The sequence below is a fragment of the Oryctolagus cuniculus genome, chromosome 12 (assembly GCF_051225735.1).
Source record: "Oryctolagus cuniculus isolate XC-2025 breed Fujian yellow rabbit chromosome 12, ASM5122573v1, whole genome shotgun sequence".
In the NCBI taxonomy this organism is placed as follows: domain Eukaryota; kingdom Metazoa; phylum Chordata; class Mammalia; order Lagomorpha; family Leporidae; genus Oryctolagus; species Oryctolagus cuniculus.
Genome location: NC_142878.1, coordinates 52,560,793 through 52,574,524, shown reverse-complemented (window position 1 = coordinate 52,574,524; position 13,732 = coordinate 52,560,793). Strand labels below are relative to the sequence as shown.

At 44.3% G+C, this 13,732-nt stretch overlaps 1 protein-coding gene across 4 annotated transcripts; it reads left to right on the top strand.

The window, feature by feature from the left end:
* Positions 1–1,746: 1,746 nt before the first annotated feature.
* LOC103351160 (T cell receptor delta constant) lies at positions 1,747–13,032 on the top strand. Of its 4 annotated transcripts, none has more exons than XM_089309948.1 (5): positions 1,747–1,933; positions 7,467–7,745; positions 8,786–8,851; positions 9,169–9,282; positions 11,121–13,032. In XM_089309948.1, exons 2-4 carry the CDS (start codon positions 7,502–7,504, stop codon positions 9,279–9,281), a joined length of 423 nt encoding a protein of 140 aa, XP_089166074.1. In that variant the 5' UTR covers positions 1,747–1,933; positions 7,467–7,501; the 3' UTR covers position 9,282; positions 11,121–13,032. The 4 variants fall into 4 exon arrangements, with proteins under 4 accessions (XP_089166074.1, XP_069910001.2, XP_069910003.1 ...); XM_070053900.2 differs by lacking the exon at positions 8,786–8,851 and adding an exon at positions 8,316–8,381; XM_070053902.2 differs by lacking the exons at positions 1,747–1,933; positions 8,786–8,851 and adding exons at positions 1,981–4,209; positions 8,316–8,381.
* Positions 13,033–13,732: the final 700 nt, after the last annotated feature.

Here is a 13,732-nt window from a genome sequence, read left to right as displayed (position 1 = left end):
CCTCACTATTGTGGACAGTTAAGGAGGGAACCAGCAGATAGATAGAAGATGTCTCTCTCTCTCTCCCTCTCTCTCTCTCTCTTTTTTTTTTTTTTTTTTTTTTTTTTTGACAGGCAGAGTGGACAGTGAGAGAGAGAGACAGAGAGAGAAAGGTCTTCCTTTTGCCGTTGGTTCACCCTCCAATGGCCGCCGCTGCAGCCGGCGCACCGCGCTGATCCTGGCAGGAGCCAGGAGCCAGGTGCTTTTCCTGGTCTCCCATGGGGTGCAGGGCCCAAGCACCTGGGCCATCCTCCACTGCACTCCCTGGCCATAGCAGAGAGCTGGCCTGGAAGAGGGGCAACCAGGACAGAATCCGGCGCCCCAACCGGGACTAGAACCCGGTGTGCCGGCGCCGCAAGGTGGAGGATTAGCCTATTGAGCCACGGCGCCGGCTCTCTCTCTCTCTCTCTCTATCTGTCTCTCTCTCTCTGTCTCTCTCTCACACACACACACACACAAATAAATCTTTTATAAAAAATAATGTACATTTTCCATGAAATCTTGAAAGACCCCTTGTAAGCATTCTAATAGTCACATCAAGGCTTCCTAGTTTACAGAATGCCTTATGTATACCCTTTCATTTAATCTTACAATCTACCAACACGAAAGATATCATCTTATTTTATAAAGGATACAAATACAGCTCAGTGAACTTCAGGAACTTTGCCAAGATCACACACTTAGTAAAGGATGGAGCTGAAACTGGATTTCAGACCTTCTGACATCCTTCTCTTTCACCACACTGGTAAGCACCCTCCACATTAATGATTGTCAGAATATGATCTGCTGTCCTTTCTAGGTTGTAAACTGGCCCGATGATACATATTCTCTCCTTGGATTTCATCAGTAACATACAGGTAGTCTTGTGGACTGACATTTACATATAACAGAAGCTATTTTAACTGTCACTTGTATGTGTGTGTCATAATCAAGAATATGTTACTAAAATAGACTGAAGAATCTACTTCCATTTCACCCTGAGAAGTCTTAATGCTGCACAGTGTTTATAATGATGTCAGGCTCTGACTGGATATGCCCTAAAAGATTGCAATGAGTGGGGTCCATGATCCACTAAGCCTTTGTCCCACTTCAGTGTAGCCCAAAGGTTAAGAATCACCTTTCCTTATTCCTGATCAAACTAAAAAACCCCTTCCCACCCTACCTTCAGTCTCTCTTATCAGAACACGAAGTCTGTCAGGCTACAACATGGACAGAGCCCAAATTTCTGTTTGACACAGGAGTCACCTCCTACTTTGTCCCAAAGGACAGCTCCTAAGAGTAAGGAGGAAAGGAGGTCTGGCTTAATGGGACAGAAATCCCATCCAGTGGATTTTGCATGACTTAGCAACCAGACTCAGAGCTCTCATAAATGTTGGGACCAGGTACATTAACCTATGCAGTACCCAAAGGTTCAACCAGCTGAGAAACTTGGCTTTTGCTCCAGCCATCATGCCCTTCCACCTCAGGTGCAGTCCTGTTGTGGTTGACTTAGTGGAGCCTAGTAGTTAGGTTCTGCTGATGGTGGCCATTTGGCAATTCTCAGAAAAAGCTAAACAATTCCTTCTTCCTTTGGAAATACAGTCATGAAATAAGATGTGGGGTAAGAGATGGCAGGTTGAGGAGATATAGCAGAAAGCATAGGGACTTTCCTAAGCACCAACACTCAGTAGATAACTGACATCAAACGAGCTGCCAAAATATAAAGCTTAGCTCTCAGAAGCCGTTAAATCTGCATCTCCAACTTTCCTTGTTCTGCTCCGCCCACCCCCTTCTGAACAGATGGGCTAGACTGACAGGGCAGATAGGTAGCAGGGTTTTTGTAGGGATGCCTGGAGTTGTGTTTACACAGTACCGCTCATCTTTGGACGTGGGACTAAACTCATCGTGGAACCAAGTAAGTGGTTTATTTTAGCTCATCTCAGTGTGGACATTCCCTGAATGCAGAGGGCTTCTTGGGCAGTTGGGAGGTTCTAAGTTGAAAAGGCATTAATGCAAAGAACTGGGGTAAAGTTTGAGGGCAAATGCCATAGGTTTCTCTTAAGAAAATAATCTCCCTATGCTTGAAATCTCTGTTCTGAAGCTCGGTATTAAAATGTTTCCCACAATGACCTAAAAAACGTAGATAAGGCTTCTGATTCTGGATCCCTATCCAGAGTCTGGGACTGGGGAGAAGGCAAGAGGGTCTCGTCGTTGTTCCTGAGGGAAAGGAGTCAAGTTGCCATGTAGGAAGGGGAGCATTAGAAAGAAGGAAAGGCTTATGAAAGAAGCTAAACACAGAGGGTTTTGCTGCGAACTTCTATTAAGCTAGCATGGCTGGTTCAGAATAAATCACCCTCAGTGTCCCAGCCCAGCCTGCAACTGCTGACAGCAACAGTGTACTCACCAACCCTGCCAGCCTGAACTGGGGACAGTTCACCAGGACTCAGGAGCCCCCAGCTGAGGTAGAAGCGTAATCACCGACTTCAGGACGGTATAGAAGTAATGGTGCCCGCCCGCAGATGCTGTCCACTCCTGGTAACCTGCTCCAGGCTTTGGAAGTCCGGAGGCTATACTCAGGGCGTTTGTGTAGCTTCCCACAATCAATCACCAGGACCAGTCCAGAGAAAAAGAGCCTTTGTGGCACTTTCCAAAATGCCAAGTCAAACGGGACAGGCATTACCTCTTAGGTGGTTACACATTGGTTTTGTTTATTCCAGAGAAAATAAAAGGGGAAGAGTATGTGGATGTGGCAAGGCTGACAGTCCTGAAAGTAACTGGTACTGTCAACTCAGCCTCTGCCTCTCCGAGGATAATACAAACTTATAGGGGCCCTTCACTGCCTGTTGCCTCTAGGGAAATACTGAATTCGGTGGGTTTTTTAATCTTCAAGGGGAGAAAGCCTAGAGCAATGAAAAGAAGGAGGGAAACAATCACGTTGTAACTGAATGCAGTCTGATTGATGTTTGGCAAATTGCATCTGAGCAAAAGTATTGTGTTTCATTTTCCCTTTAAATCATTTGCAGTTGAAATTCAGAATTATCTGCAGTGTTAGAATCAGATCCTTGAGGCCATGCCTTCAGGAGTCTTAGGGAAGAAAGAATGTGATGAAATTGCTGCTTGGATCCTCTGCTGACCATGCTCCCAAATGAGACCCCATTTGCTTCTCTGCTTTTCTCCTCTTGCAGCAATGGGGTGCAATCAGAGGCTGGGAAGCTCAGGTGGGGGAAGAGAGGGTTTCAGATCAAGCCGCTAGTCCTTAGAGTTTTTACAACCAACAGTGGCCCTATGCAACAGTCATTCTCTTTTGCCTTGGCTCAAGCCCTGGACTCTTGATTTTTGGTGACAAGACAGAGTAAATATATGGTCTTTAAATTCCACTTTTTTCATGATTACTACATACACTTGAGACTTATATATGGATCCAGAGGTAGGAAAAAATATAAAACAAAACTTAGCAATCCAAAATAAGCAGTGGTTCTTCTGACCTATACCCAGGACACACCACACCAATGAGCTCCCCCAACCAATTTCTTCTATAACCCGCAGGTCCTTACAAAGTCTTTCACTGGGCTCAGGGAATTAGAAAGCAGATTCATTACATTGTGAGACTCCATTTGAGTGATGTGGGGAAATTGGGTTTCTAATCAAAAAGGAGCATTTGTGGCCCAAGAGAAGGGAACCAGAGCCTAAGAACAGGACCTGTTTCTAAACCCTCCTCTCCTCAGCCTGACATTCATTGTAAGAAATGTCAATGTCCAGTGCCCCTGTCCCTACTAGTATGTTCTTCTTGGGAATCCCTCTCAATAAAGTGGGAGTTAAATTTTCCATTTTGAAAGAGCTAGCGGTCACCTATCACCCTCTTCTCTTGCTTTGTCTCAAACCTGTCCCCATGTCTCTTGGACTGGGATTTCATGCCCACACTCCAATCCAGCAGTTCAACTATTATTAGCTTCAAAGAGAACTGAGACTTTGTGCACTCAGCCCCTAGTCTCATCAAGGGCAGCTTTGTAGTTCTCTGAGCTGTGGGGTCTCCAGACCGAGATGCCAATCTGGGAAGAGAGGGCACACGTGTTCCAGCCCAGGCCCCAGCGTCAGCCCCAGGCTGGTTACCTGTGAGGCATGTTGCAATGTGCTACTGGGACACCCGACAGATGTTTTTTGGAACTGGCACCAAACTCTTCGTGGAGCCCCGTGAGTTGATTTTTGAATCCTGGGACTGGGAATGCCATTCACTTTACTTTACGAATCATAATAACAAATGAAATTATGACTAGGAGATGGAGTAGTGTAGGTGTGAAGTGGGTCAGAGTGAAGGCACATGGCTGAAGAGCTATACTTTATTTTTAAATATACAAAAACTGGGTCCCCACTTATTTCTGAAGTCTTCATAGAAGCCCAGAATGCACAAAGAAATTTAGAAGAATGGCAGTCATAGTTGAAGCATTCAGGTGCAAGGAAAACAGTGGCAGGGACACTTTGGCCCAAATTCTCCGGGAGGTTACCTCCTTCCTGTCACAACCCTTTGGTTCAGCCAACCTGTATGCATGGCTCATGGAAAACCAGAAATGAATGTCCTGCAGCTTGGAAGACTTGAGAGAGAGGCGGTGAGCCTGATCAGGGTAGCCAGGTAGAGGGAGCTTCTGTCTCAGGGTTTAAGTTAAATCCCATATTTTGGAGAGTCTGGAAATTCTAAGTGACATTTGTTACAGATGTTGCAATTCTTAGGGGACCAGCCAGCCTCTGTTTGAATATAAAACATAGATGATTTCTAAACTTATAAATTAAGAAAGACTATTCATAAAGAGTATATGCTTCTTTTTGTACTGTTTAGCAGGATATAATCTTAGCATTGCATTCGTACTCGTAAAAAGCCTGAAAATAAAACAGCAATTGTCCAGAAAAATAGCACTTGAAAGAAATGTTGAAATGTAATCATGTTTGTAGAACATGAAGAAAAACAGGAAATTCTCAAGACAAGTAATTATACTTTAATTTAAATTTAGACTATAATTGTGCAAGCCATGCAACTTCAAGTTTTTGTCTAAATCAAATATAAGATAGACTAAGTTGTATATGGCAACTCTATTGAGTGCATTTAATTTTCTAAAAAAATATTTGAGTGCATTTAATTTTTTTTAAAAAATAGCCTGTTCTTTTGCTACCATCATGCCAATGAATGGATTAGATGAAAAATGCTTTTCTCTCAAAAAGTTATTTTAAATATATAGACATTAATTTAGAAAGAAGCACCAAGAAAAATGTTTTACTGGATCGATGCATTAGGCTCAATCTGAAATGCCAACTTAGAGATTCAGAGCTCACTATCTTAAGTGCATGACCTTCTTCAGACATCTGTCTTGTGAGCTATGTTACATTGTTCAAATTATTCTAACTCAGTCTCTGCAGCCCAAAGTGATCATTGACAATTGCCTGCTAAATTTAGATTTTTCAAATCCCCAGCAAGGCTTAACTGTCCAACTAAACCAAAATAGGATTGGATCAAACTCTTAACCGAAGAGAGAGGGGCTTATTTTGTTTTGTTTAGTTTTATGGACAAGTTTCCTTTCTAACTCATAATTCCCTTGAAAAAACATCAACTGGAATCTATTCAAATTAAAGAAGTAAGGATAGTGAGCAAGGAACGTCTGAAAGGAAGTGGTGAACAAGGCGCGTGGTTTTTCGGAAGGGAAGTGAGGGAGCAAGTGTGTGGTTTCCAGCCGTTGATAGGCCTGCGTTGTCCGTTACTGTTATCAGTGGCTTCAGCTGTGCAAGGAAACAAAGCGATGAAGTTTTCCCATGCAGGTTGAAAGCAGGTTCCAGAGAAAGCTCTTTGAAAATGTCTCAATCCTTATCTTGAGCTGAAATATAAGGAACTAGATTCTCAGGTATATCAGGCACTAAAATATAAGGAGCTAAGTGCTAGTTTCCTGCCCTAAGTAATTAGAACAGAATCCAGTCTTTAATCAAGATTTTTGGCAGAGGAAAGATAGGGAATAGTGATGGTTGTGATGAGAGGGTTTCAGCTGATTCCTTAGGAAAGCCCTCCTTGGCCATAGTCCATTAGCAAAGCGGTGATTGACAGAAACTTCCTGACTAGCAATCACTCCATACCAACTACCTAGAGCCAGTTGATTGGGGTATAACTACTGCCACAAGCCACACAGCTGAGGCCCAAATCTAGATGCAGGGTGAAGCATTAGAAAAATCATTTCTTTTCTGTTCACACATTCATCACCAAGACTTTTTGCTTGGCAAGTATCTAGTATCTTGATTGTAGACCATAGTAGACAAAAGTATGCTAGAATTCAATATATTTTTCATTCGATGCCAAGAAGTCAAACTTACTGAAGCTGCGAATACTAAGAGCCACACTCACAGGAGCAACTGATGTTGAAAATTAGATGGAACTTAGGATTAGAAATATATTCAAATCACCATTCACAGGTTGGTTGTCTTTCCTGATTTCAGGTATTAACAAGGCACTTTTTTTAGCAGTTATCTGAAGATAGCCTAAGAATCCAGTCTTCATAGATGAAAAATTATCACAGTTCAGAAACTTCAATTAGGCACAGTGTGAAAGAATCATCACTACCTCTCTCAAAGCTCCAACATGTTCTGTTTAAAGGAAAGAAAAAGATGCATGTCCAGAGTAGCAGCTAGATGATAGTTCAAGGCAAAGTATAAAAGAAGAAAAGGCCGGAAGGGGACCTAATTACTGGGACCAATATTCCACAGCTCCTCTTAGAATAAAACAAGAAGAAATAGAGGCAAAACTGGTTTGGGGTCTATCAGAACTTGCTGAGAATGTTAGCTGTTATTCTCTGATAAGAAAAGAAAAAGAGAAAATTGCACAGTAGTTAGGCCCTTACAAAAGAACAAGGATTCACCTATAAACAGAGAAATGTACCATTTAAGTTCAGCAAATCTTTTCCAGTCCATGAAATTGGAATGGCACCCTGTAGTAACCCCAATGCTGCCATTCTCAGAGCATTTGAAACAGCTATGCAGACCTTCTCAGACCCTTGATTCTTTAATTGACATAATGCGAAGCATGAACATCTGCCCTGATCTACCTCCCAGGCTCATGCATCTAAAGCAGACCAAGTGATGCGGATATTCAGCCTGACTTCCTTGTCCAGAGGATTGATTGAGAAACCGTAGATAATCAAAGCCCCCATGATCCAGAAGCCACTTTGTAGCTGCTATTTGCCAGCTGTGCTTCCAGGCCTATCCCTTAGCAACCCCTGTCTAGAAGGCAGAATGCCCTTCGTGTCTGCTCCCTTTGGTCATAGTTTCATGGAGGTGTTAACAAGTCCATACCACTAATAGGACACAGGGAGGCCAGGATGGCAGAGTGTAACCCAAGGGGAATTGAAGTAACCATGACAATCGAACTCCCAGGAAGTTGTAAATAATCATCTCATGAAATAAGATGATTATATTTGCAGAAACGCAGCCTCCTTCAAGTCCATCGGTTTTTGTCATGAAAAATGGAACAAATGTTGCTTGTCTGGTAAAGGATTTCTACCCCAAGGATGTAAATATAAGCCTCCAATCATCCAAGAAGATAAAAGAAATTGGGTCTGCAATTGTCATCTCTCCTAGCAAGAAGTACAGTGCTGTCAAGCTTGGTCAGTATGAAGGTTCCAGTTCAGTGACGTGTTCAGTCCAACACAACAATAAAATTGTGAACTCCGCTGACTTTGAACCGAATACAAATCTTTCAGGTAAGAGTCTGCAAGGGGCTGGTAACTGGGAGAAGGAAAGAAAACTTAGAGATGTAAACCCTAAACAGATCATCCTCAACGTATCAGCATGCTGGAAACAAGACATAGACCCAGTTCTTGCCTATCACTGACTGAGAAGGAAATGTTCTGAAAACTTAGCTGTAGACTAAGAGAAAACCTATCTCATTTCTTCCCCCCTCTCTCTCCTCCTCACCAACCACTATCTCCATATAAATGACTATCCTACTACTAGACCTTGGCATTAAAAGTTCAAGTATGGTCTAATCAGGTGCTAAATTCCAAAAACAGAGTAGTCCAGCACATCATGGGGTTAAGGAATCCTAGTTCCACCTATATATGAGAGCATGCCTGGATGTTGGTCTCATGATACCAAAAAAGCCCAGAACAGGAAGTGTGTTGTTTCTGTGAGTAGCTGTATTACCTTAAACCAGTCATCCCCTCTGTTCCTCAAGTCCTCTGTTACCTAAAGTCTCCTCCAGGGTTAAAAGCCCTGAAATCCTTTAAGCCTCCTGGTTCCTAATGTGACCTAACCATTGCTGTTTGTCCCAGATAATCCAAAACCAACGGAAGCTGGAAGTGTGACACAAGCTACACAGAGCTACCGTGAACCAAAAGGTTAGTTCAAATCAAAGGGCCAAATTCAGAAACTCTGTAATTGTCAACTGGGACTCAAAAAGCATCAGATTCCCAAAGAAAACAAAAATCACACTGGGCCCAGTTCAAGTATGGTCTAATCAGGTGCTAAATTCCAAAAACAGAGTAGTCCAGCACATCATGGGGTTAAGGAATCCTAGTTCCACCTATATATGAGAGCATGCCTGGATGTTGGTCTCATGATACCAAAAAAGCCCAGAACAGGAAGTGTGTTGTTTCTGTGAGTAGCTGTATTACCTTAAACCAGTCATCCCCTCTGTTCCTCAAGTCCTCTGTTACCTAAAGTCTCCTCCAGGGTTAAAAGCCCTGAAATCCTTTAAGCCTCCTGGTTCCTAATGTGACCTAACCATTGCTGTTTGTCCCAGATAATCCAAAACCAACGGAAGCTGGAAGTGTGACACAAGCTACACAGAGCTACCGTGAACCAAAAGGTTAGTTCAAATCAAAGGGCCAAATTCAGAAACTCTGTAATTGTCAACTGGGACTTAAAAAGCATCAGATTCCCAAAGAAAACAAAAATCACACTGGGCCCAGATGGTTCCCTTCAGCCTTTGACTGTCCCTACAGAGCTTGCCTGGTTGAGAACCTGGGTTTCCAAAGTCTGCCTGGCCGGATGCGAGCAACTTCCTGGCTTGCAGGCCAGGAAGAACCATGGTTATCTGGAGCAGGTTGGCATCAGAGCTATTGCAATTTCTGGAAGGAAATTTAGTCTCTCCCTGAAGCCAACATCTTCCCTCTTCATCTGCAGTTTATGCCGAAAAGGTGAACATGATGTCCCTCACAGTGCTGGGGCTACGAATGCTGTTTGCCAAGAGTGTCGCCATCAATTTTCTCTTGACTGCCAAGTTATTTTTCTCTTAAGGTAAGGAATAGCTGCTGCCTATTCCCACCTCCACCTAAACTATGCTTCCCATGGAGAAAAGTTTAGAAATGTTAAGAAGACAAGAGGTATTAGGAAGGGAGAACACAGAGGCATATTTAAAAATTTTTTTAAAGATTTATTTATTATTTATTTGAGAGGCAGAGTAAGAGAGAGAGAAGGAGAGACAGAAAGAAAGGTCTTCCATTGCTGGTCTCCCCAGATGGCCACAACGGCCAGAACTGGGCCTATCTGAAGCCAGGAGCTTCTTCTGGGTCTCCCACATGGTTGCAGGGACCCAAGCACTTGGGCCATCTTCCACTGCTTTCCCCAGCCATAGCAGAGAGCTGAATTGGAAGAAGAGCAGCCAGGACATGAATCGGTGCCCATATGGGATGCCAGCGCCACAGGCAGAGGTTAACCTATGACACCACAGAGCTGGCCCCCATATTTAAAATTAGTAAGATGGGATGTCTCAGAAACTCAGCCTAACAACATCTCATTTATGTTATCCTTTTACTTTAAGCCAGATTCAAGACTCATTATGCACTATACCATGTACTTTTTGAATATGCCAATCTATAACCCCACCTCCACCCCAGGGAGAAAAATCCAACCTAAATAAAGAGAATGAACATCTTTAACTGCCATTTTTGTTTCCTTGGCCAAGGGGCCAAGGGATATTTTCAAGTCCAAAAGCATACCTTCACCTGAAGAATATTCAGGGTAGCCATAATCTATTTTTACTTTAATGAAGGGAACTCCAGCTCTTGCTTCTTGTGCATAGGACTCTAATATGCAGAGCAGCCTGCCTTTGGGATGACCTTTACCCCCATTAGCAGTGAATCACCTACTATTAGGTTCTCGGAATACATACAAAGTTGGGGCTGCGATGTTAAGTATTTGCCTGGTTTTTGCATTCCCTTCCTTGTTTTTTTAATTTATTTATTTGACAGGTAGAGTTATAGACAGTGAGAGAGAGAGACAGAGAGAAAGGTCTTCCTTCCATTGGGTCACCCCCCCAGATGGCTGCTACGGCCAGTGCACTGCACTGATCCAAAGCCAGGAACCAGGTGCTTCCTCCTGGTCTCCCATGCGGGTGCAGGACCCAAGCACTTGGGCCATCCTCCACTGCCTTCCCGGGCCACAGCAGAGAGCTGGTCTGGAAGAGGAGCAACCAGGACTAGAACCTGGTGCCCATATGGGATGCCAGCGCCACAGGCAGAGGATTAACCAAGTGAGCCATGGCGCCAGCCACATTCCCTTTCTTGCATGTGAAATTCAAACCAGGGCCTAGGCTTGCCTGTAAGTTCCTCCCCCTTCCTCCTTCTCCAAAACTCCAAACACTCATCAGTTCCAGTTCCTGTTCTAGGAACAATCCTAGGCTTAGAGGATTGGGCTGACCTGAGCAAGACTATAAACACACCAAATCATTCCCAAATGGGTGACCTGCAGGCCTAAGGACATAGGTAGTGTGGCCATGGAAAAAGAGCAATAGACTAGGACTCAGAAGAGCTGGGGTTTAGTCCTGACTTTGTCACTTACACACTATGTAACACAGATTTCTTCCATCTCTGGGCCTGAGTTTTTGCATCTGTAAAACACGGGAGATAAGAATGACTAAAGGAAATCAAATGTTTCATGGGTTGTAGCAACTTTGGCAGACTGATAAGACTAGCTGAACTGTTGCCATGTGTTGAAAGGAAATGTGCCATGATAGATTGGTGATGTCTGCAATGGCACAGCATAGCAAGTACCAGCCATCCTCAGACTACCTGGCTTCTACCATCCCTTCCAGCACTTAGATTTGTGATCCTGTCACAACTTCCCTTCACCCACAGGCTGACTGGAATGTGGAACTTACACTCCCTAAAAGAAACCAAAAGCTTATGAAGATGCCATCTCCTCGGCTTCGGACTTCTCGGAAATTGAAGTTCACCTGCCGCCACCATGTTTGAGCAGCTACTAACCAAAGCAGTTTTCCTTAGAAGGAAACCAACTCAGCTCAGCTCCAGCCTGATGAAAAGACAAAAGGACTGGGGAATGGGGGTTTGCATCCTATCTGCTTCACATGCTGCTTCATAAAGGCTTCGAGGACATGAAAGTATACGGGGCTTTTTCACTCCTACAACTGATATAATTTGAAAAGGATCTTTTATTCCTTTTGATTTTCTATACCTCCCAGAAGTAGAAAGTGAGAACTAACAGGTAACCAGCAACATTCTCCATTAGGAAAATAGGCTCTGGGATAAGGAAGGAAGGGGTCCTTTTACCTAAACACAGAAAGTTGTGTTCAACCAAGCACTAGGTTTGCCCCGAAACCAGTGTCCTCATGGTCTCCTTGTGACTTGTTCCACGCTCTATGTTCACTTCAGCAGTCACCCTGGGTAGGGGTGGGGGGAACAAAATTTCAGCACTTTCTCCTTTTCCTGGTACTTGACAAAGAAAATTAAGTTTGACTTCCTAATAGGCTCCAAGAAGGCAATGGGGTTTCTAAAATTTCATCTAAATGCTCTCTAATCTATTAGCAAAGATCAGAGTAAAATACAGAAGTAAGAACCCTCTCTCTGTTCATTGATTTAACATACATGAATTGACTCCTGCCAAGGTCAAGACCTTATACCTAGGATAAAAGCAATAATACAAGGGCCCTGCTTTCAAGCAGTGCACTGTGCAAGTGTTTTTGAAGGGAGGAGCAGGGATGAAATCCTATCTTTACTGTCTTTTGCCGCCAACTGTGCACAGGGACTGTGAGATCATTGGACACACACCCTTTTGCATGGACCTTTGAAGCTGCTGCTTTTCTGCTTTTCTCAGCCTCTATCTCTGCTGCATTTATTAAACTGCACTGTGTGCACCTTGCCTCTGGCTTTGCTCATTGCAGACCACTGCAGGGGGCAAGTCAGCTCTGTGAACTCCTATTAGTCAGCCAAAAGCCACACTGAGCTTATAGGTCAGACCGCAGCTTCCTGAGCCCCAAACCTGCAGGCTCCTGCTTTGGGGACTCAGTCTTGGGTTTCCTGCTGCAGTGGCTGCTACCATAACACTGTCAGCAGTGCCTGCAGGGTAGAGATCAGCCCTGCTCTGCAAGGCCACAGCTCTCTCCAGGTTCACCTGATCAGGTAGCAGAGCCCTAGCAACCCACTGTTGTGGTTTTTTCTCAGCACCCAAATGGAGTGTCAAGCAGGAGTTTATGAGGTTCCAAGAGACAGAGTAGCTAGCACTAACAAATCCCCTGCCATCACCTTCACAGCCCAACCAAACACAGGAGACAGTCCAGATGGATAATCCTGGTCCATCCAGGGGAAAAATTAGAAACTTCAACAGATTGTCTCATATGTATAAAGAATGTCTATTTCCAAAACATTTACATCTGATACCTTATGTGACGTTAGAATGTTTCTCTGAAGTCGCTAGGAACAAGCAGATCAGGTCCTGGGGCCAGCTATGTGGCACAGCTGGTTAAGCCACCACTGGCAATGCCAGCATCCCGTATGAGCACTGGTTCAAGACCTGGCTGCTCCACTTCCAACTGAATTCCCTGCTAAAATGAAAGATGGCCCAAGTACTTGGACCCCTGACACCCACGTGGGAGCCCAAATGGAGTCCTAGGCTCCTGGCTTTGGCCTGGCCCAGCCCTGGCTATTTATTGCAGCCATTTGGGGAATGAATAGCACACAGAAGGTCTCTCACTCCATCTCTCTCTGTTAACTTTGCCATTCAAATAAATAATAAATATTTTTTAAAAAATCATATCCTCACATCCTCATTTTTCAAATGGAAAAAATGCTTCCTTCCCTCCAAAGTATGTGCATTGTCCAAAGTTCATTCCGTGAGACGAGGTATTGCTGATAGTACAATCAAGGTCTCAAGACTGTTAGCCCGGCCGACGCCGTGGCTCACTAGGCTAATCCTCTGCCTTGTGGTGCCGGCACACCGGGTTCTAGGCCCGGTTGGGGCACCGGATTCTGTCCCAGTTGCCCCTCTTCCAGGCCGGCTCTCTGCTGTGGCCCGGGAGTGCAGTGGAGGATGGCCCAAGTGCTTGGGCCCTGCACCCCATGGGAGACCAGGAGAAGCACCTGGCTCTTGCCATCGGATCAGCGCGGTGTGCCGGCCGCAGCGCACCAGCCGCAGCGGACATTGGATGGTGAACTAACGGCAAAATGGAAGACCTTTCTCTCTCTCTCTCACTGTCCACTCTGCCTGTCAAAAAAAAAAAAAAAAAGACTGTTAGCCCAAGTTCCTGCTACAAGAGCAGGCACCCTGCATCCCCAAAATGAGGACGAGATGTCAATCTAATATTGGAGCTGATGCTCCACCCTATAGTTAGCACTTAAACGAGCCACCCACTGGCCCTTCAATAGCCAGAAAAAAGAATCCTAGCACATCACATGATGATAAATTTCTTCCATCAAAAGGAGTCTCCAGAAAAGATTTAAGGGAAGAGTAGAGG

Coding starts and splice junctions, on each gene's coding strand:
- LOC103351160 (XM_070053902.2), top strand. CDS start 4,146: ATGTGCTACTGGGACACCCGACAGATGTTTTTTGGAACTGGCACCAAA. Junction 7,746..8,315: donor ACCGAATACAAATCTTTCAG/GTAAGAGTCTGC, acceptor TGTTTGTCCCAG/ATAATCCAAAACCAACGGAA. Junction 8,382..9,168: donor GAGCTACCGTGAACCAAAAG/GTTAGTTCAAAT, acceptor CTTCATCTGCAG/TTTATGCCGAAAAGGTGAAC.